General features: G+C 36.4%; 2 protein-coding genes across 3 annotated transcripts; one reads left to right on the top strand and one right to left on the bottom strand.

Annotated features, from left to right (window-relative positions):
• Nucleotides 1-4,094: 4,094 nt before the first annotated feature.
• On the bottom strand, nucleotides 4,095-5,310 carry LOC141397845 (venom peptide Pc-like). Its single transcript, XM_073974603.1, has 3 exons — nucleotides 5,159-5,310; nucleotides 4,980-5,094; nucleotides 4,095-4,304 (listed from the first exon to the last, which is right to left on the bottom strand). Exons 1-3 carry the CDS (start codon nucleotides 5,211-5,213, stop codon nucleotides 4,208-4,210), a joined length of 267 nt encoding a protein of 88 aa, XP_073830704.1. The 5' UTR covers nucleotides 5,214-5,310; the 3' UTR covers nucleotides 4,095-4,207.
• A 6,012-nt stretch (nucleotides 5,311-11,322) lies between these two features.
• On the top strand, nucleotides 11,323-12,207 carry LOC141397844 (uncharacterized). 2 transcript variants are annotated; one of them, XM_073974602.1, is made up of 4 exons: nucleotides 11,323-11,450; nucleotides 11,661-11,749; nucleotides 11,842-11,962; nucleotides 12,025-12,207. In XM_073974602.1, exons 2-4 carry the CDS (start codon nucleotides 11,695-11,697, stop codon nucleotides 12,191-12,193), a joined length of 345 nt encoding a protein of 114 aa, XP_073830703.1. In that variant the 5' UTR covers nucleotides 11,323-11,450; nucleotides 11,661-11,694; the 3' UTR covers nucleotides 12,194-12,207. The 2 variants fall into 2 exon arrangements, with proteins under 2 accessions (XP_073830703.1, XP_073830702.1); XM_073974601.1 differs by lacking the exon at nucleotides 11,323-11,450 and having other exon boundaries at nucleotides 11,634-11,749.
• Nucleotides 12,208-16,528: the final 4,321 nt, after the last annotated feature.

The raw sequence follows: 16,528 nt of genomic DNA, 5'->3' as shown, positions 1-16,528 counted from the left end.
ATCCTCTCATGGCTGGGTTTATTTTAAATCCGGCACAAATCCAACAAATATACAGTGTTGTATTCGGTATTTGTGCAAAAAAATCCAACTCTACTCAAAAAGTACCAAAAGTTGCAACTGTTTTTGCAACAGAGTTTGTCATGTTTTACACGTTTACGATTGGTCGCATGAGATTTTATGGAGTTAATAAATCCAAAGTTATTTGGAAATCATAAAATTATTTTTTTTTTATTAGACACTTTTTTAATAAAAATTACGATTGATACCATGATATAAAAATTTATCCCTGTGTGTAAAATATAACAATATGAGCAAAGAGGGGACGATATCTCATACGAGAAATTGTAAAAGTGTAACACACGGTTTTATTAGTTATTTTGTATGTATACGTAAACAAACATCAGCTGACAGTTTATATCCTCGAAAAGCTAAGTGTAACCAGCAAAGATTAACCCACTGGATCTATTAAACCCAGTGGGTTAACCTTCAATAGTGTAACCGGGGTATAAGTATATTTGTTAAAATTTGCGAAATCGAGTGGATTTCAAATGTCAATTGATTTGCGTATACGTCAAATGAAAAATCATCTGAAATCCATGGAATTTCATTTGACGTATAAGCAATGGAATTGACAGTTTAAATCGAGTGGATTTCCTAAATGTAAACGTACTATAAGTCATCTCAGGTAATCCTGCGTTTACACATGACAGGACAGTTGACTTCATGTATTGATTGTCAAAATCCCAAAACTTACCTGTGTGACGTAGTCGTCCCGCCAACTGCAAAAACAGTTGTAAAATTATGAATGAAAATCATCGATTTCCTTTTGTTTTCAGTTCACACATTTTGTTTTTGTTCATGTTCTATTGTTTTCAACACATTTCAATTATTATCTCACACATTTTTACAAAAAATGTCAAAAATTTGTTAACCCTACTGTCAGTGAAAAAATGATGGACAGCTGGGAGACAAACGACAAATGTATGTATGTCTTATGCCAGACTATGAAAATTTTCATGTAGGTGAAAATGAGTTTATAGGCAAGAGGTGTGAAGGGGATGAAACTCTGTACACAAGGTTCTGTAATCTGAAATTATTCTTTGTGTTTAAATTCGTAACTCTCAAACCAATGCAAAGCAATGAAAATATCAAAATTTTCATATGATTTCATATATGTGTGTGGACGTCAATGAAAATTTGGAAGAAAATGGCAAAACGTTTTCAATGAAAATTTTCATAGTCTGGCATAAGACTATGACCCCCTGCAGACAGTGAAATTAATTTCATGAAATTATGCGCTCTTAGATCGAGTTCCATACTAAAGTCACTTTACTATATTGCTTGTAGCGGGTAATTCGATCTAAAAAGCCCTGTAAAATGTGAAAATTTTCAGTGCCAGTTTCACAGTCTGGCATTAGTCTATGTTTTAGTAAATCAGAGTTGTATTTGAAGACAAACTGTCTGGTGTAAAGGCCTGCGTACATAAGCTGCTCTGCCTGATTGCCTAGCTTTCCTGCTTCATTTCTGACATAATAAAAATAAAAGAATAAAGAAGGCCGAGCAAATTTCGAACTGGGTTGCCCTTTTCTTTTTTATTCTTTTATCAGAAGTAAGCAAGTTAAGCAGGCAAGGCAGCTTATGTACTCAGCCCTTAAACGCCTAGTAAGAAATGGTAACCTCAGGCACGTAAAGGAACAGAGCAATAAATTGTAATCCAGCATAAATTAAATCACGTGTGCATTCTTTTTCATTGAGCATATCAATTTTCAGACGTGCACATATTAATTTTCAATAATATTGGCAAATAACAATAACCCCATTTGCTAACACGTAAATTCATTCATATAAATCTGAACGTGTTTTCAAGTGAAATTCGTTTATTTTGAAATGCATTTTTTTGGCCACAACAAGTTTGGAAACAATTTATGCTAGATTTAAGTAATGTTATAAATTCAACACTTTGATATTCAGAATTTGGTGTCCGTCATATTTGAAACAATTAAAAAAAAATAAGATGTCTTTACGAAGTTTCTTGGTTTTTATGTCTGTAACATTTATTTTTGGTAAGATGTGAAAAAAATAAATGAAGTATTTCGGTATTCTTGCTTATGGTCTCTTTCCACGATATGTATTTTACATACATATGAGCTGTCACATTTGGTATACATATTTGTTCTGTTCCAGAACCTGCAAGAAGCTACTATTTTTTACTACGATAAAATTTTTTCCTTTATGTTATCGGAAAAAATAGTAAAAATTAGTAGATTCTTGCAGTACTGGAACAGACCAAATGTATAAACAAGTGACAAAACATATCGTTGAAAGAGTCTATTAAAGGTCCCGATACAGAAAGCCGTAAACGCATCCAGCGTTAGAGCGTCATTTCTGATATTCTTTTTATCAGAAATGTTGTTAATCTGTGACATGAAACTGAGCGTGAAAAAAGCGGCGTATTTCATTCTGCTCTCACCTTTAAGGTCTGGGTACATAACATGGCAGAACTACCAGGTAGTGGTATCACACCAGCTGATCGAATATGAAAAGTCAAATCCCTTTATAAAAAAATTATTTTTGTTGTAAATACCCCAACAACATAAAGAAAGTTTTGACATAACATATTCAAAATTTTACGATGCCACTACCTGGGTAATTGTGCCATGGTACATAAGCAGCCTTGTCTGCTTCATTTCTGACATAATACAAATAAAAGAATAAAGAAGAAAGGGGCAACGTAGTTCGAAATTGACTCGGCTTCTTTATTTTTATTATGTCAAAAATATAGCAGGCGATGCTGCTTATCTACCCGGGCCTTTAAGCAAGAAAGCCAGCCGCTTATTTACCAAGGCCGTGAAGTTCAAATAATATAATACCTTTCTAAAAACACAGCATACAGGAGGCAAGATACCTGTACCCTAGATGGAATTACTTTCAATGTTGGTGAAAATTTCAGAAGGCTTGATAAATGTCAATTGGTAAAATGTACTGGACCACAGGTGTTAGTTTCTTCAGTGTAAGTTGAAATCAGTTATAAAAATGGTATGTATTGAAATTGTTTACAAATACGTTCTCTTCTCATTACAGTTGTCCCATAGATAAGCCTGCAGCTGGCTGCGAATTCATTGAAGAAGATTTGTCTAAAGCCTATCCAGAATGCTGTCCGAAAATTAAATGTTAAACGTCGTTAATTACATACATACGTAAAGCCGAAAACATACATATGCAACATTTCAGTAAAGTTGGGCGTCACTTTAGTCGAGTTCCTTTACGTCAGGGGTGCTCAGAATAGCTGAAGAAACTCTCCCCATTGGTAAGCAATGGCAAATCAGAAATAAAGAGATAATAAGTGTGGTTTGTTTTTACGCTACCGTAAGGAAGAGAGCACCAATGCTCTACGTGCCTGAGGTTACCAGTTTTACTACTTTTTATCCGCAAAGTGAGAGCATTTCACCACTTTTACCATTTTTGCCACTGTTATGCTTGGTTTACATTTACGAAATCCACTCGATTTCAACTGTCAAATCCATAGGTTAAACGTCAAATGAAATCCAGATGAGATTTCATTTGACGTTTGAGCAATGGAATTGGCAGTTGAAATCCACTCGATTTCAACTGTCAATTCCATTGGTTAAACGTCAAATGAAATCCAATGGACTTCAGATGAGATTTCATTTGACGTTTGAGCAATGGAATTGGCAGTTGAAATCGAGTGGATTTCGTAAATGTAAACCTAGCTTTAGCATTACTATTTTTAAAAGTAAAGCATAGTACACACTGACCAACAAAACTGACAGTCATCGAGGTCTATTTCGTTAATTTCAAAGTCTATCTGAATAATTACTTTCCTAATATGTTAATAATACTTTACATATTGTATTTCATATATTTTTCGCTAAAGAAAAGCTTTTATTTGCAAGAAAATTGTTTTAAAAGTACGTTGACAGACCATTTGTTGAAATAATAAAGAAAAATTCAATCTATGTTATCCTTGTTCTTTTTTGTGTGTTTTCGACTTAAAGTCCTCGGTGCATAAGTCCCCGTCTACAATAAAGTGAATTTCATTAAAAAATGTCATGAAACTTTACTCAAACGTTGGATATGTTTTCAGCTTAAGGGCGACCCCTACACTTTTTATTATTAATTTAATTAATGTTGACCTTTTATTTTATGCATCAATAAATGAAACAAACATTTTAAACAATTTCAGAAATTAGTGAATCACACGGGCACAACAGTCGGGGAAGGGTTTCTTCACATCCTTGTCAATAAACTTTCCTTTGTCGGTGATTGAACCCACGGGAGGACAACTGAAACGAAAAGAAAAATAAATAAAATAACATTTGCACTAATGATTAAAACACAATGAAATTTGGTACATAAGCGAGTGGCTTTCTTGCTCCGCTTCATTTCTTTTTTACCAAAACGATGCAAAACTTTACTCAAACGTTGGATGTATTTTCGGCTTAAAGAAGGCCAATTTCAAACTAGTTTGCAATTTTCTATTTCAGCAGAAATGAAGCGGTACAAGAAAGCCGGCCGGCGAGGCTTCTTATGTACCGTGTAAAGATATAACACATCCAAAGTTTCAGTAAAGTTTCATTTCTGATAAAAGAATAAAGAAACAAGGGCAATATAGATCGAATTCTTCTTCATTCTTTTATCAGAAATGACGCTCAAATTTAGTCCCGGTCCACACTAGCGTGAATTTCATTAAAAAATTTCATGAAATTAGGGGTTCTTAAATCGAATTCCCCACTACAGCAATTTTATGATTTTACTCTACTATGGACGTCGATCTAGAGACGCATAATTTCATATCAAAATTTCAGTGAAATTACTGTAGTGTGGCCCGGGACTTACTGAATCGTTGGATGTGTTTCCTTTATCAGAAATGAGGCCAACTTTACTGAAACTTTGGATATATTTTCGGCTTTAGCCTTCTTGTTGGATGTCCTGTTTACTGGGGCATAAGATGTACTTACTTGGTAATGCTAAAAACTCCCTCGTCAGTACATTTGTATAAACTACATTGACCCGTCGGCTGATGACTATGTCCGACCTTTATGGTCTTGCCATCAATGGTGCAGGTCCTTTCGGCTATAATTACATACATATTATTAATTTTTAATTTTTTCGATTTTCTGAAAAACAAAAAACTTACCCAAAACAGAGGCGAACACCACCAACAAGAATGCAAAAATTGTGAATATTTTCATATTGTCTGCTAGTTCAAATTTTGTTGTTATTATTAGTGACTTTATAAATCTACTGATCGCTCTTAGATGAAATGAAAGCCAGATAAGCTAAGCTCATAACAAATATTTCTACATATTTCATAATAGCTTATCAGTTAAACATTTTTTGTTTTCGCAAGAATCCAAAATACTTGGAAATTTCGAATTCCAATTTATTGACATTTATATGCAGAGTTTATCAGCATCAAGAGGGATGTTGGGATAAAGAGATGAGCGCGTTTTTCAGATACTTAATAAGTAATAGTAATTCCTTTCTATTTTTTACCTGAAATTACTAGCCAAGAAAGCGAAGCAAACCAAGAAAAATCAATTAAGTTTTGGCCTTTAAGGTGAGAACACAATGAGAAATTCATGCTTATGCAAGCCGGAATTAGTGTAAAGGAATAAAGAAATCCAAAATCGCATTTGAATTAGGTAGTACCAGGTACTTTACTTTATTCATTTACTTGAAATTAAGCGTGAAGCAAGGAACAAAAGTCATTGTGTTTCTACCTTTACATCTAATGCTGAAAACACATCCAACGTTTAAGTACAGTCTTATATCATTAAGCAACAATGAAAATCTGCTTATGTACCGAAGCCTTTAAGGCCTAGGTACATAAGCTGCATTGCCTGCTTGCCTTGCTTGCTTCTGATAAAGGAATAAAAAAAGAAAAGGACAACCCAGTTCGAAATTTGCTCGGCCTTCTTTATTATTTCATTTTTATTATGTCAGAAATGAAGCAAGAAAGCGAGGCAAGCAGCATCGTCGCCTGGCTTTCTTGCCTTGCTTAATTTCTGACATAATAAAAATAAAAGAATAAAGAAGAAAAGGACAACCTTGTATGACATTTGGACGGCCTTCTCTATTCTTTTATTTTTATTACGTCAGAAATGATGGAGGCAAGGCTTCTTATGTATTTAAGCCTTTAAGTCACGTTCCACACTAGACCGATATCATTGAAAAAATCATGAAATTGTTTAATGAAATGTCCACACTAGAGTAATTTCATTGAAAAAATTCATAAAATTAGGCGTAGAGTAATATCATGAAATTGCAGTAGTGGGGAACTCGATCAAAGAACGCCTAGTTTCATGAAATTTTGAAATGAAATCGCTTTAGTGTGGACACGGACTAAGCATCTTCGCCTGCTTGCCTGTTTCATTCCTGAAATAATAAAAAAAAGAAGAAAAGGGCAACCTAGTTCGAAATTTATTATGTCAGAAATTAAGTAGCCTCGTGGCCTGGCTTTCTTGCCTTGGTTTATTTCTGACATACGAATGATAAAAGAACAAAGAAGGCCGATCCCATGGCGCAATTACCCAGGTAGTGGCATCGTAAAATGTTGAATATGTTATGTCAAAACTTTCTTTATGTTGTTGGGGAAATTACAACAAAAATACTTTTTTTATAAAGGGATTTGACTTTTCATATTCGATCAGCTGGTGTGATGCCACTACCTGGTAGTTCTGTCATGGCCGAGCCTATTCGAACTGGGTTGCCCCTTTCTTCTTTATTCCAAAGGCATAGAACATAAAGACTAGAAAAGATGCATAATGCAAATATGTTTATGAAACAAAGTATATAAACATTTTATCAACAACAGGGGTATGTTAATTAGTGTGTCTTTTTACTTACTAAATGTTGCTGAAACATTCTTTTCAGAATGTCAAAATCTGCAACATTAGTAATAATTATTACTAATTATCACGTAAAAAGACACAGCTAATGTTAAAACTCCATTAAAGCGCAATTCGGCTTTTACAAATTGTAGGAAAGCAAAGATTTGGACTCAGGATTGTATTCCATAGTCCCGGTCTACACTAGCGTGAATTTCATTAAAAAATTTCATGAAATTAGGCGTTCTTAAATCGAATTCCCCTACTACAACAATTTTATGATTTTACTCTACTATGGAAATCGATCTAGAGACGCATAATTTCATGCAAATTTTTCAATGAAATCACTCTAGTGTGGACCGGGACATAGCAGTTTCCAGCTCATTGAGTATGAACTTAGCGGTTAATATCGGCTGAAATGGTTAACTACTTAACATAATGTTGCTATGATATCGTAACAACAGAACTTAACTCCATCTATTGACAAATGTTAACAATTGAGATTTCCAATCTTAATGTATTTAAAGCTCTGTTCCAGAACTAAAAAGTTTTTACAATTTTTACCACTTTTACACATTTTGCGTTCCCGTACACAAAATTTATATGAAAATCGTTTACGACTTTTACAACTTTTAGGACTTTTACCACTTTATAAAGTACGGGAACAGGCCATAAATCTTTGTTTATTCTTTTATTTTTATTAGCTTTGTTCCTTTACGTGCAAGAATCTTCAAGATTTACAATTTTTTACTCGAAACGCGTTCCTTTACTTCAAACACACAATTCAAATGGGGGCATTATACAACTTTCACTACTTTTGCCGGTTTTACCATTTTCAAAAGTAAAGGAGCAGCAATTATGTCAGAAATGAAATGCCTGTTCCAGTACCTGCAAGAAGCTACTATATTTTACTACGATACCAGTTTTTCCTTTTTGATATCGAAAAAAATTAGTTACAGTACTACAAGAATGTACTGGAACAGACCAGAAGCAGGCGAGGCTTCTTATGTACCCAGGCCTTTAAAGTGCCATTGTAAAGGTCTCTGCACATACGACCCGTTGAGTGCAGCGTTACAACAACCACATAAAAACTTAACTTACACATTTTTCATGTGGTCGTTGTTTTCAACGGGCAACGCGACTCACAACGGACCGTGTGTGCCGAGGCCTTAACTGTTTAATGCATTTTTCAAAAGGATTTATTTATCGTGCGGGCCTGTGCCGCATGTTGGGCAGATGTTTCTTTCTAGATCATGAAGATCACTCCTGACAAGCAGTCGGGGGGTGTTCCTATCCACTATATGGTGATTAGGATGGCTGTAACGAAAGCATGTCATTTAGTTGCTGCACTGGAAGAATCTTTGCCTTCTCATGTAGATGGTATACTGAAGACATGAGGAGGCACCCTGTTGCAGTTCTCAGAGCGGCATTCTGACAAGTTTAAAATTTTTTTCCATCGCGTTGCACTTATATTCCACCAAACTGGCGCCGCAAAGCTTACCACTGGTCGATCTATAGTGTTATTCGTGGTTAACAAGTTTTCTTTGTCTGGACCCCAAGTTCTGCCGGCTAGCTTCTTGAGGACCTTGTTTCTACATCTCAGCTTTTCGCAGATAGCTGTAGTATGCGCGGACGTCTTGAAAATGCTGTTGAATGTGATCCGTAGAATTTTGGGGTTGTTTGTGGTCGGAATTCAGCTACTACCGACCATGACATTCGCATCATAATCCATAGTATTATTCTCTTCGCCCTGTCACTATCGGGGTGCTCGAAAAACTGTCGATTAAAATAGCTTGCGCATCTCTTCGAATCAGTCCGCGTAACGTCGTCAAACGTGACTGAGGTCCTATCTTCCTTCTTTCCAGGGTTCGAGAGCGACTTAACCGTTGCCCAGATCAGCGCCCTGTCACCACGAAGCCCATAACGCTCTCGTCGCCTCAGCTGGAAAATTTGGTCTCACTTCGGGTATTCGACAAGCAGGTATATGACGTCCTTTCCGCTACCCGAACATCAGAAGGATTCGACAGATCTCTGAAGCGGAGATTGGTGAACTCTCTGAAACTTGCCCAATCAGCCTTTCCATGATTGACGAAAGTGCGGCGTTCAGAGGCACTGAAATCGGACGGTTTACTGTTGGCGACAGTTATGGGGAGATGGTCTGATTCAAGAGAAACGACTGGTTGCCTGGTGACATCATGGATATGTCTGCGAAGTGTGACACTCTCCGTTAAGAACTTAGATATATCAATCTGATCAGCCAGCACTATACCCCCTCTGGTCGTTTCCGCAACAGCAACTCTACCTCGACAGTTCCACACTCGACTGCTACCCCTATACATTCCATGTACGGGTCATTAGAGCCAGTCTCAAGCGAGATAGGTCTGTATTGAACAGACTGGTGTTATAGGAAAATCAATCCCCCACCTACACTTCTGGTGCGATCCATCCTCAGTACGTTCTAATAACCCGTTTGCACTCAACCGGATATAATAAACCCACTGGGTTTCAAATGTCAATTTCATAGCGCAAACGACAAATAAATCCTCATAAAGAAGGTTAACCCGGCAAAAAGCTCTAATGCAAAAGCCGTTTAACCATCACAGCGCTGTAACCTGCAGTTGTTGTTGTAACCCCTACAGGTAAACTTGTATCTGTAGTATAAGAAAAGAAAAAAGAAAATTTGGAATTAATAAGTCGGCATCTAAGCATCCACATCCAGCCCCAAAAAGCGGGCCGCTAAGACTGGATGTGTCCATAGTGACTCCGGTGTCAGGTTAGTCGGATTTGCTGGACATGCGAAGAGGTGTTGTATGGCCATGTGTCTGTTATCTCAAGATTCAAGAGGGAAAGATAACTATTGAGGTACCTAGAGATACCAGACCGAAGTTGGTATAGTGTCATTCTGGTCTCCCTAGGTAGGGTCCTCTCATCCTCACTTATGGCAGAGGGTCTCCCGCCGAGCACAACACTGTTTGTGTGAGATGAGTAATGGTCCTCTACCACCTTTGTATGAACCTGTCTCAGGGCAATTTGAATGTCATCATTCGATGGGTTTTAGGGGATTTGGGGAATGAGTTACAGAATTCCACTACTCATTGGCACATCTCTTTCAGAGTGGTCAGTGGTCTGAAGTAGCTTTCGTTGTTTGGGTGGTCCTGTTTGGTGCATTTTATAGCGTGTTATCTTGTTAATAGAGTGCTGGTTGGTTGCTTTGCTTCGTGGTGTAAATGGTATTCGGGGGCCTTGGAGTGGCAGTATTTTGGAACCTTTGAAGATTTCCCCATTGTGTATCGCTTAGTTCTGGTGACCAGACCGGGGCTGCGTAGTCAGTGAGAGGACGGCCTGTGGCTTTGTAGGTGGTAAGGATGGTCTCCCGTCGTTCCCAGTCAAAATCTCAGCATGTTTACAAATGTTACGCCCAGTATTTTGGGATTCTTGGTCGTCGGAATGACCTGTCCACCGATATGTACATATGTTTAACTGAGCGTTGACCTCTTTTGTCCACGATGTTAAGATAGTAGATGAGGACTTAGGGGCGGATAGCTGCAGATTTCGATCTTCGAAGAATTCTTTAAGGGAGGTGAGGCAGCTATTTATGTTTGAGACTATATCTTGGATGTTTCTGCCGATAGACATTACTGTGCAGTCGTCAGCGTAAGATATTAAATGCACATTATAAGGTGGGTTGGGGAACACTATTTCCTTGATCTTACCTCGGAGTCCATTGCAATTAAATTAAAAAAGGATTTTCTGGGATTGAAACAACAACGACTGGTGTTAAATTCTGCGTTTGTGACTGCTGTTGAGGGGACTGCGGGGAGTCGCGTAATGTGACGGCGACAACACACTGGGGCTTTGTTTTTGCAGCAACATAGTCCCTGTCGTACTCCCTCGTATGGACAAGTCCAGAACAACCCCTTGGATGCAGCCACTCCCGACATCTATTGAATCTCACCGAAGATTGGGTTTGGGTGACGATACGGATGTAACAAACGGAGCACAAATATATTCGTCCGTGCCTGCACGGACCAAAAGAATCAGCAGTAGGCATTCCGGGATATGATGCTTTCAACACAGAAAAACGATACAAATACAAACATGTGTACACTGAGGTGCAGCCGGAACACGGATGTTGGCTGGTTCCCGGTCAATCCGGTACGAGCGAACACGCTGCCGTGGGATTGACCAAAAAATCGTTTACTCTCCCGACGTATAAAACTCACGTTTGTATTACTTTGAATGGCACATGCTAGCTTATTGCCTTCAGTTATCCAATATTTGTTTTAACATTATTTTTTCCTCAGTCACGACTAAACCTGTTCAAGCTTAGAACGTGCCAAAAGACTAAACAAATACATACATCCCATAAAAGAAAGTATACAGACAACATACATATAAGGCAATTATATCACTCAAGAAGGAATCCTCAGTTACTGACAAATTAAACTTAAATTCCAGGGCCGCATCACCGGTAGGCTATGTGTCCACTTGAGACAAAAGGGGAACTAAGATAAATCCTGGACTTTTTTACGTTAACGATGATCCCCCTTATTGAATGTGTCTAAATCCACCTGAAATATTTCAACGTTTAGCGTAACGGTAATAATTATTAATCTTTTCAATAAACAAATTTGTTAACTGCTCAATAAATTAATTAGTTTCGCAAGAATAGCTGTTGTTATTGTATTGTATCCCCAAAAACTCATGACCACCAATAGAATTGGTCTTGGAATTGTGATTTTTATTTATATTTAAAATTAGTTGATTATTTAAACTGGATCTGAAAGCATCTTCTTTATTTTTCATTAGAGACATTTTTGTTTGTTTCTTTTGTTATCCAAAAATGAAAATGAAAGTTTTGATTTTTTGCTGGGTTCCGTTTCTTACTTTCTCCGGGGGTAGGTACACACAGATGTTAAAAATAAAAGCGATCTATAAACAATATTTTTTTGAGTTTAATTAATTAAAGCATGTTTTTGTTCGTTTGTAGCCGCCGTTGATGAAATTTGCATTGCTTATGACAATAAAGTTCTGCTAAAAGGAGAAACCTACCAACCGCCGAATAGGTGTGAACTTTTAGAATGTACCGAACATGGAATAGCTAAAAAGATGTAAGTTTTTTATGTGTATAAACTTGCTAAGCAGGTAATGAATTGTTTTTGTTTTGTTATAGATGTCCAATACCATTTGGTCATCGTTTTTGTGTATTTATGCGTGCGGATTTCTCAAAACCCTATCCCGATTGTTGTTTACGCATTGAGTGTCCCAAAGATAATCCGCCGATGTTTTTAACAAAGAATTCTCTGTACGATTTGATTAAAATGACCGAACATTTTGAATAAAATCTGTATTTAACGTCCGCTAGTAACTTGCGTAATTGATTAGATTTTTAAAGGCCGAAGAGAGATTACAAGACTGTAGTTACATGTTCTGGCATCGAAAATTCACACTTCAAATCGGTAAATCAGGGCCGCCCTCGTGTTGTTGTTGTGATTTGCCAACGCTATGCAAAATAGAACTCATGCAGCCCTTCCCTTAATTTTTCCGACTTGAACGGCGTTTGTATAGAGCTTTTTGCCGGGCTAACATTCTTTACTAGGCGTTTACACCGGACAGTTTGTCTTCAAATACAACTCTGATTTACTAACACATACATACATTTCCCGGCTGTCTTCCAGCTGTCCATCATTTTCTCACAGACAGTCGGGTCACTCTAATACCCCGTTTGCACAACCAGATTTAATAAACCCACAAATGTCAATTCCATAGAGCAAACGTCAAATAAATCCGCATAAAGCAAATTAACCCGGCAAAAAGTTCTAGTGCAAACGGCGTTTAATGTGTTTTCCCGTACAAAAAAGGGTGAACTGTGAAAATGTAACACATACAACTTCAATCATAAAGTATGGGAACGGGAAAATGAAAAAATGTCAAAAATTGGAACAAATGTCAGAGTCGGTTTACCTGCCAATCAAAAGCCGCTCAAACTTATCGTGTATAAAGTTTTTAAAGAGAACGCTTTTCAGTGGCATTTTTGTTCTTAATATGGAGGGTATAATAACATTTGTGATTGCGTTTATAACACATCGAAATATTCCTCGGAGACCCTATATGGTTTATATATTCTTGATAAGCATAAATTCGATTTAACCAGTTGATTTAACCATATCCGTCTGTCTGTTGAAATAAATTTTTGAAATTTTGTGGGGGAGATACATGAAGGAGTGGACCGATATGGCTTATCTTCGAACTTATACTAAGACTGTACAAAATATTACGAAGGCCAAATTTTTTATCTTGCGCTCCAACCACTACACACGGTATCATAGGGGGGTTTTCTGCAAATTTCGGGCTGTTTTCTCAAGAAGTATTGACTTGCCACTGAAAAAATTTTTACCGTCGTAATGGAGGCAGCGAATTCAAGTTGCTACAACAAAAATCAAAGCGTTTCGAGAGCAGTCCCTAAACTGAACTTATCCGAAATGTTGGAATCTCATATTAGTCTGCTCGAAGTGTCACAATATGCAAGGTATGGGCAAAATCGTTTACTACATTCAAGAGTTATCGTGCGCTCAAAATTTCCGAAAATTGTCGAATTTTTTGGGGGAGGTACCGGAAGAAGTGGACCGATATAACCCATCTACGAACTTAAACTAAGTTTAGACAAGATATTAAGAAAGCCAAATTTTGTACCGAATCGGTTGATTCGTTCAAGAGTTATCGTGCGCTCCAGCCAGCCAGACAGACGGACATGGCTAAATCAACGCCAAATTGTTTGAAACGGATTTCGTCCAAGCATACTTGGGGCCTAAAACCGTTATTTCGATGAGGCACGTTTTTCCCGTATGAAAGTGTATATACTCTCGTTATGGCTCATTTAGATTATCCATAAATCCTCAAATGGATTTAATAAATCCAGTACTAATCTCATTGCATTTATATATACCTTTGGAGGATTTAAATGGCAGTCAGCTGATTTTTGTTCATAGCACAATTCCAATGGTAGATGTATCAGCACATCTGATGGAATTTTAAACATCAAAAGAAGTTGTTGTAAATTGAATTCGTCTCAAAAAACATACGGCAAATTCAAAATTTATTGTTTAATATTGAAAATGCTAGCACATTATGAGCAACTAAAAAATTATTTTGTAATTTCAAATTATTTTTGTTGCAGCAAATAACCGATGCATCTGCTTTATTTCTTGCACTAGCTTGTATTTTCTTGCAACATGTTGCAAAAAACAGAGTTGTATACGAGAATTTATGCCGGATTTGAAAGAAATCCACTCAATACGAGGATTTATTTTTGTAGGGGAATTCTGGTAGATTTTGGCCGGATTTAGCAAATAAAACGTGATAGTGCTCTAAATCCGGCTAATGAAGTCATATCTAAATGGCTTTTTAGCATAAATGCTGAGGGTATAAAACGATCGTGGTGCTTCAAACGACGTTTATAAGATCGTCACAGACGATGAATCTTGCATCTATTCTTAGTCCCTGTCCACACTAGCGTGAATTTCATTAAAAAATTTCATGAAATTAGGCGTTCTTAAATCGCAATTTTATGATTTTACTCTACTATGGAAGTCGATTTAGAGACGCATAATTTCATTCAATTTTTTCTTAGGAGCCCTACTATGAAACTCGATCTAGTAGTACATTTACATTCACGAAACCGAGTGGATTTCAACTGTCAATTCCTCTGCGTATACATCAAATGAAAACTCATCTGAAATACATTGGATTTCATTTTACATACATATAAGCAATGGAATTGGCAGTTGAAATCGTGTGGATTTCTTTATTTCGTAAATGTAAACGTACTCTAGGGACCCATATGAAATCCATTCGATGTCATAGCTTGGACATCGAATAAAATCCAGTGGATTTATAACTAGTGCTAAGTTTACATTTACGAAATCCACTCGATTTCAACTGTCAATTCCATAGCTCAAACGTCAAATGAAATCTCATCTGGATTTCATTTGACGTTTAACCTATGGATTTGACAGTTGAAATCGAGTGGATTTCGTAAATGTAAACCAAGCATAGGATTTATTTGACGTATATACATTAGGGTTATGACTTTTTGAAATTTTTCCTCAAAAATGATTTCCTGTAGCAGGGATGAATGAACTTTTGCCTATTAATCACTATGCTATCGTTCACGCACAAATCGATTTTAAAAAAATAATTTTTTGAAAAAATATATGAAATGAAAAAAAAATTATTTTTTGTTGCACGAATGAATAAATATAAGTCTACTAATAACTATAATAACGTTCATTTCATTCAAATATTAAAAAAGTCACGAAAAAAGTCACTTTGAAAAAATTTTAAATTTTTTGTTTTTTGTTAAGAAATTATATTTTTGAATAAAAGCGTTTACGACATTTCTACGATTCTCAGAATTGGAGAAGAATAGTACTATAGCTGAAGATTACTTCTTCAGGATAACTGTCATTAGGTCTGTACGATAACTCAAAAATTTGCACAAATTTGTACAAACATTTACAAAATGCTGTTCGATAAATAGAAGTACTTGCAAGTAGTTGCAAATACTTTTTACTTGCGAAGTTATCGAACAGGCCTATTAAGTGAACATTCATATGTCAGTAGACACACGTACACATTTTTCGGTAAATGAAATGGAGCTTTCCGGAGAGAGCGAAGAGGATAGAGTTCTCCTACACTCTTTACAATCCCCTATTTCCAAAAATCTCAATTTACTTTACCGAAAATGTTGAAGGTTTTCCATTGAAATGACATAGTCCATATTTTCATTCGGCAAATTTCCTTGCGGCAATTGTCAGTTTGTCGGTGAGAGAGGGTGTTGAGAGGCAAAGGGTTACCATATACCTCACCTCTCTCTCCATCAAACTGACAATTGCCGCAAGGAAAATTGCCTAATATAAATTTAGACATTGCTTTGTTCATTCAAGATAATTCCTTGGACTTCGCATGTAATTATTTCGTTATCAATCTTTATAATTTAGAAATCTATTTTGTATTCTGTGGACACAGAAGTAAATAAAACCATACAAAAATAAAACCACACAACAAGAATAATCTTACATGAGTCGATAACGTAGAATGCAACATCACAGTTTCAACATTTAATTTATGTGTCATGTTATATTTAAATCTTAAACCAAATCTAAAGTTTATTTAAAAATCGCGCAATACACAATTATACCCATTTATTAATGTGTTTGAGTCAACAAATAACCTTTGCTATCTCAAAGTTGCTCTAAAAAATACATTCCAGCACATTTACAATAGAGAAGAAATGACACAAAATATTCCCAGAATTTACTGAACTAGAAAATAAAAAGTATATTGACGACTTGGAAATGAGCTATATTAATAAAAATAATGAAACGAGTGATTATTTTTATTGCAACGGAGTAGTAATTTAAAATATCAATGAAATTTCCTCCCAGGTGTATAGCGCTGATAGAGCCGATTTATTGTTTTGTTCATAACAGTACGTTTAAACGGCATTTGCACTAGAGCTTTTTGCCGGGTTAGCCTCCCTTATGATGATTTATTTGACGCTTATAGTAAGGTTACACTAACCCACTTCGAGAGGATTTATTTGACGTTTGTGCTAAGGAATTGACATTTGAAATCCAAACCCACTGGGTTAATCCGGTTAAGTGTAACCGGGGTAT

Source organism: Musca autumnalis, unplaced genomic scaffold (assembly GCF_047663935.1).
Source record: "Musca autumnalis isolate F117 unplaced genomic scaffold, ASM4766393v1 scaffold_3, whole genome shotgun sequence".
NCBI classification, from domain to species: Eukaryota; Metazoa; Arthropoda; class Insecta; order Diptera; family Muscidae; genus Musca; species Musca autumnalis.
Note: the sequence above shows the minus strand (reverse complement) of the source record. Positions and strands in the feature narration are given on the sequence as shown.

What these genes read in the sequence shown, in the direction of transcription:
- LOC141397845 (XM_073974603.1), bottom strand. Translation starts at nt 5,213, where the DNA reads ATGAAAATATTCACAATTTTTGCATTCTTGTTGGTGGTGTTCGCCTCT. An exon ending in GGTGTTCGCCTCTGTTTTGG is followed by an intron (nt 5,095 to 5,158) that starts GTAAGTTTTTTG and finishes ATGTAATTATAG; the next exon opens with CCGAAAGGACCTGCACCATT. An exon ending in GGAGTTTTTAGCATTACCAA is followed by an intron (nt 4,305 to 4,979) that starts GTAAGTACATCT and finishes TTTTCGTTTCAG; the next exon opens with TTGTCCTCCCGTGGGTTCAA.
- LOC141397844 (XM_073974602.1), top strand. Translation starts at nt 11,695, where the DNA reads ATGAAAATGAAAGTTTTGATTTTTTGCTGGGTTCCGTTTCTTACTTTC. An exon ending in GTTTCTTACTTTCTCCGGGG is followed by an intron (nt 11,750 to 11,841) that starts GTAGGTACACAC and finishes GTTCGTTTGTAG; the next exon opens with CCGCCGTTGATGAAATTTGC. An exon ending in CATGGAATAGCTAAAAAGAT is followed by an intron (nt 11,963 to 12,024) that starts GTAAGTTTTTTA and finishes GTTTTGTTATAG; the next exon opens with ATGTCCAATACCATTTGGTC.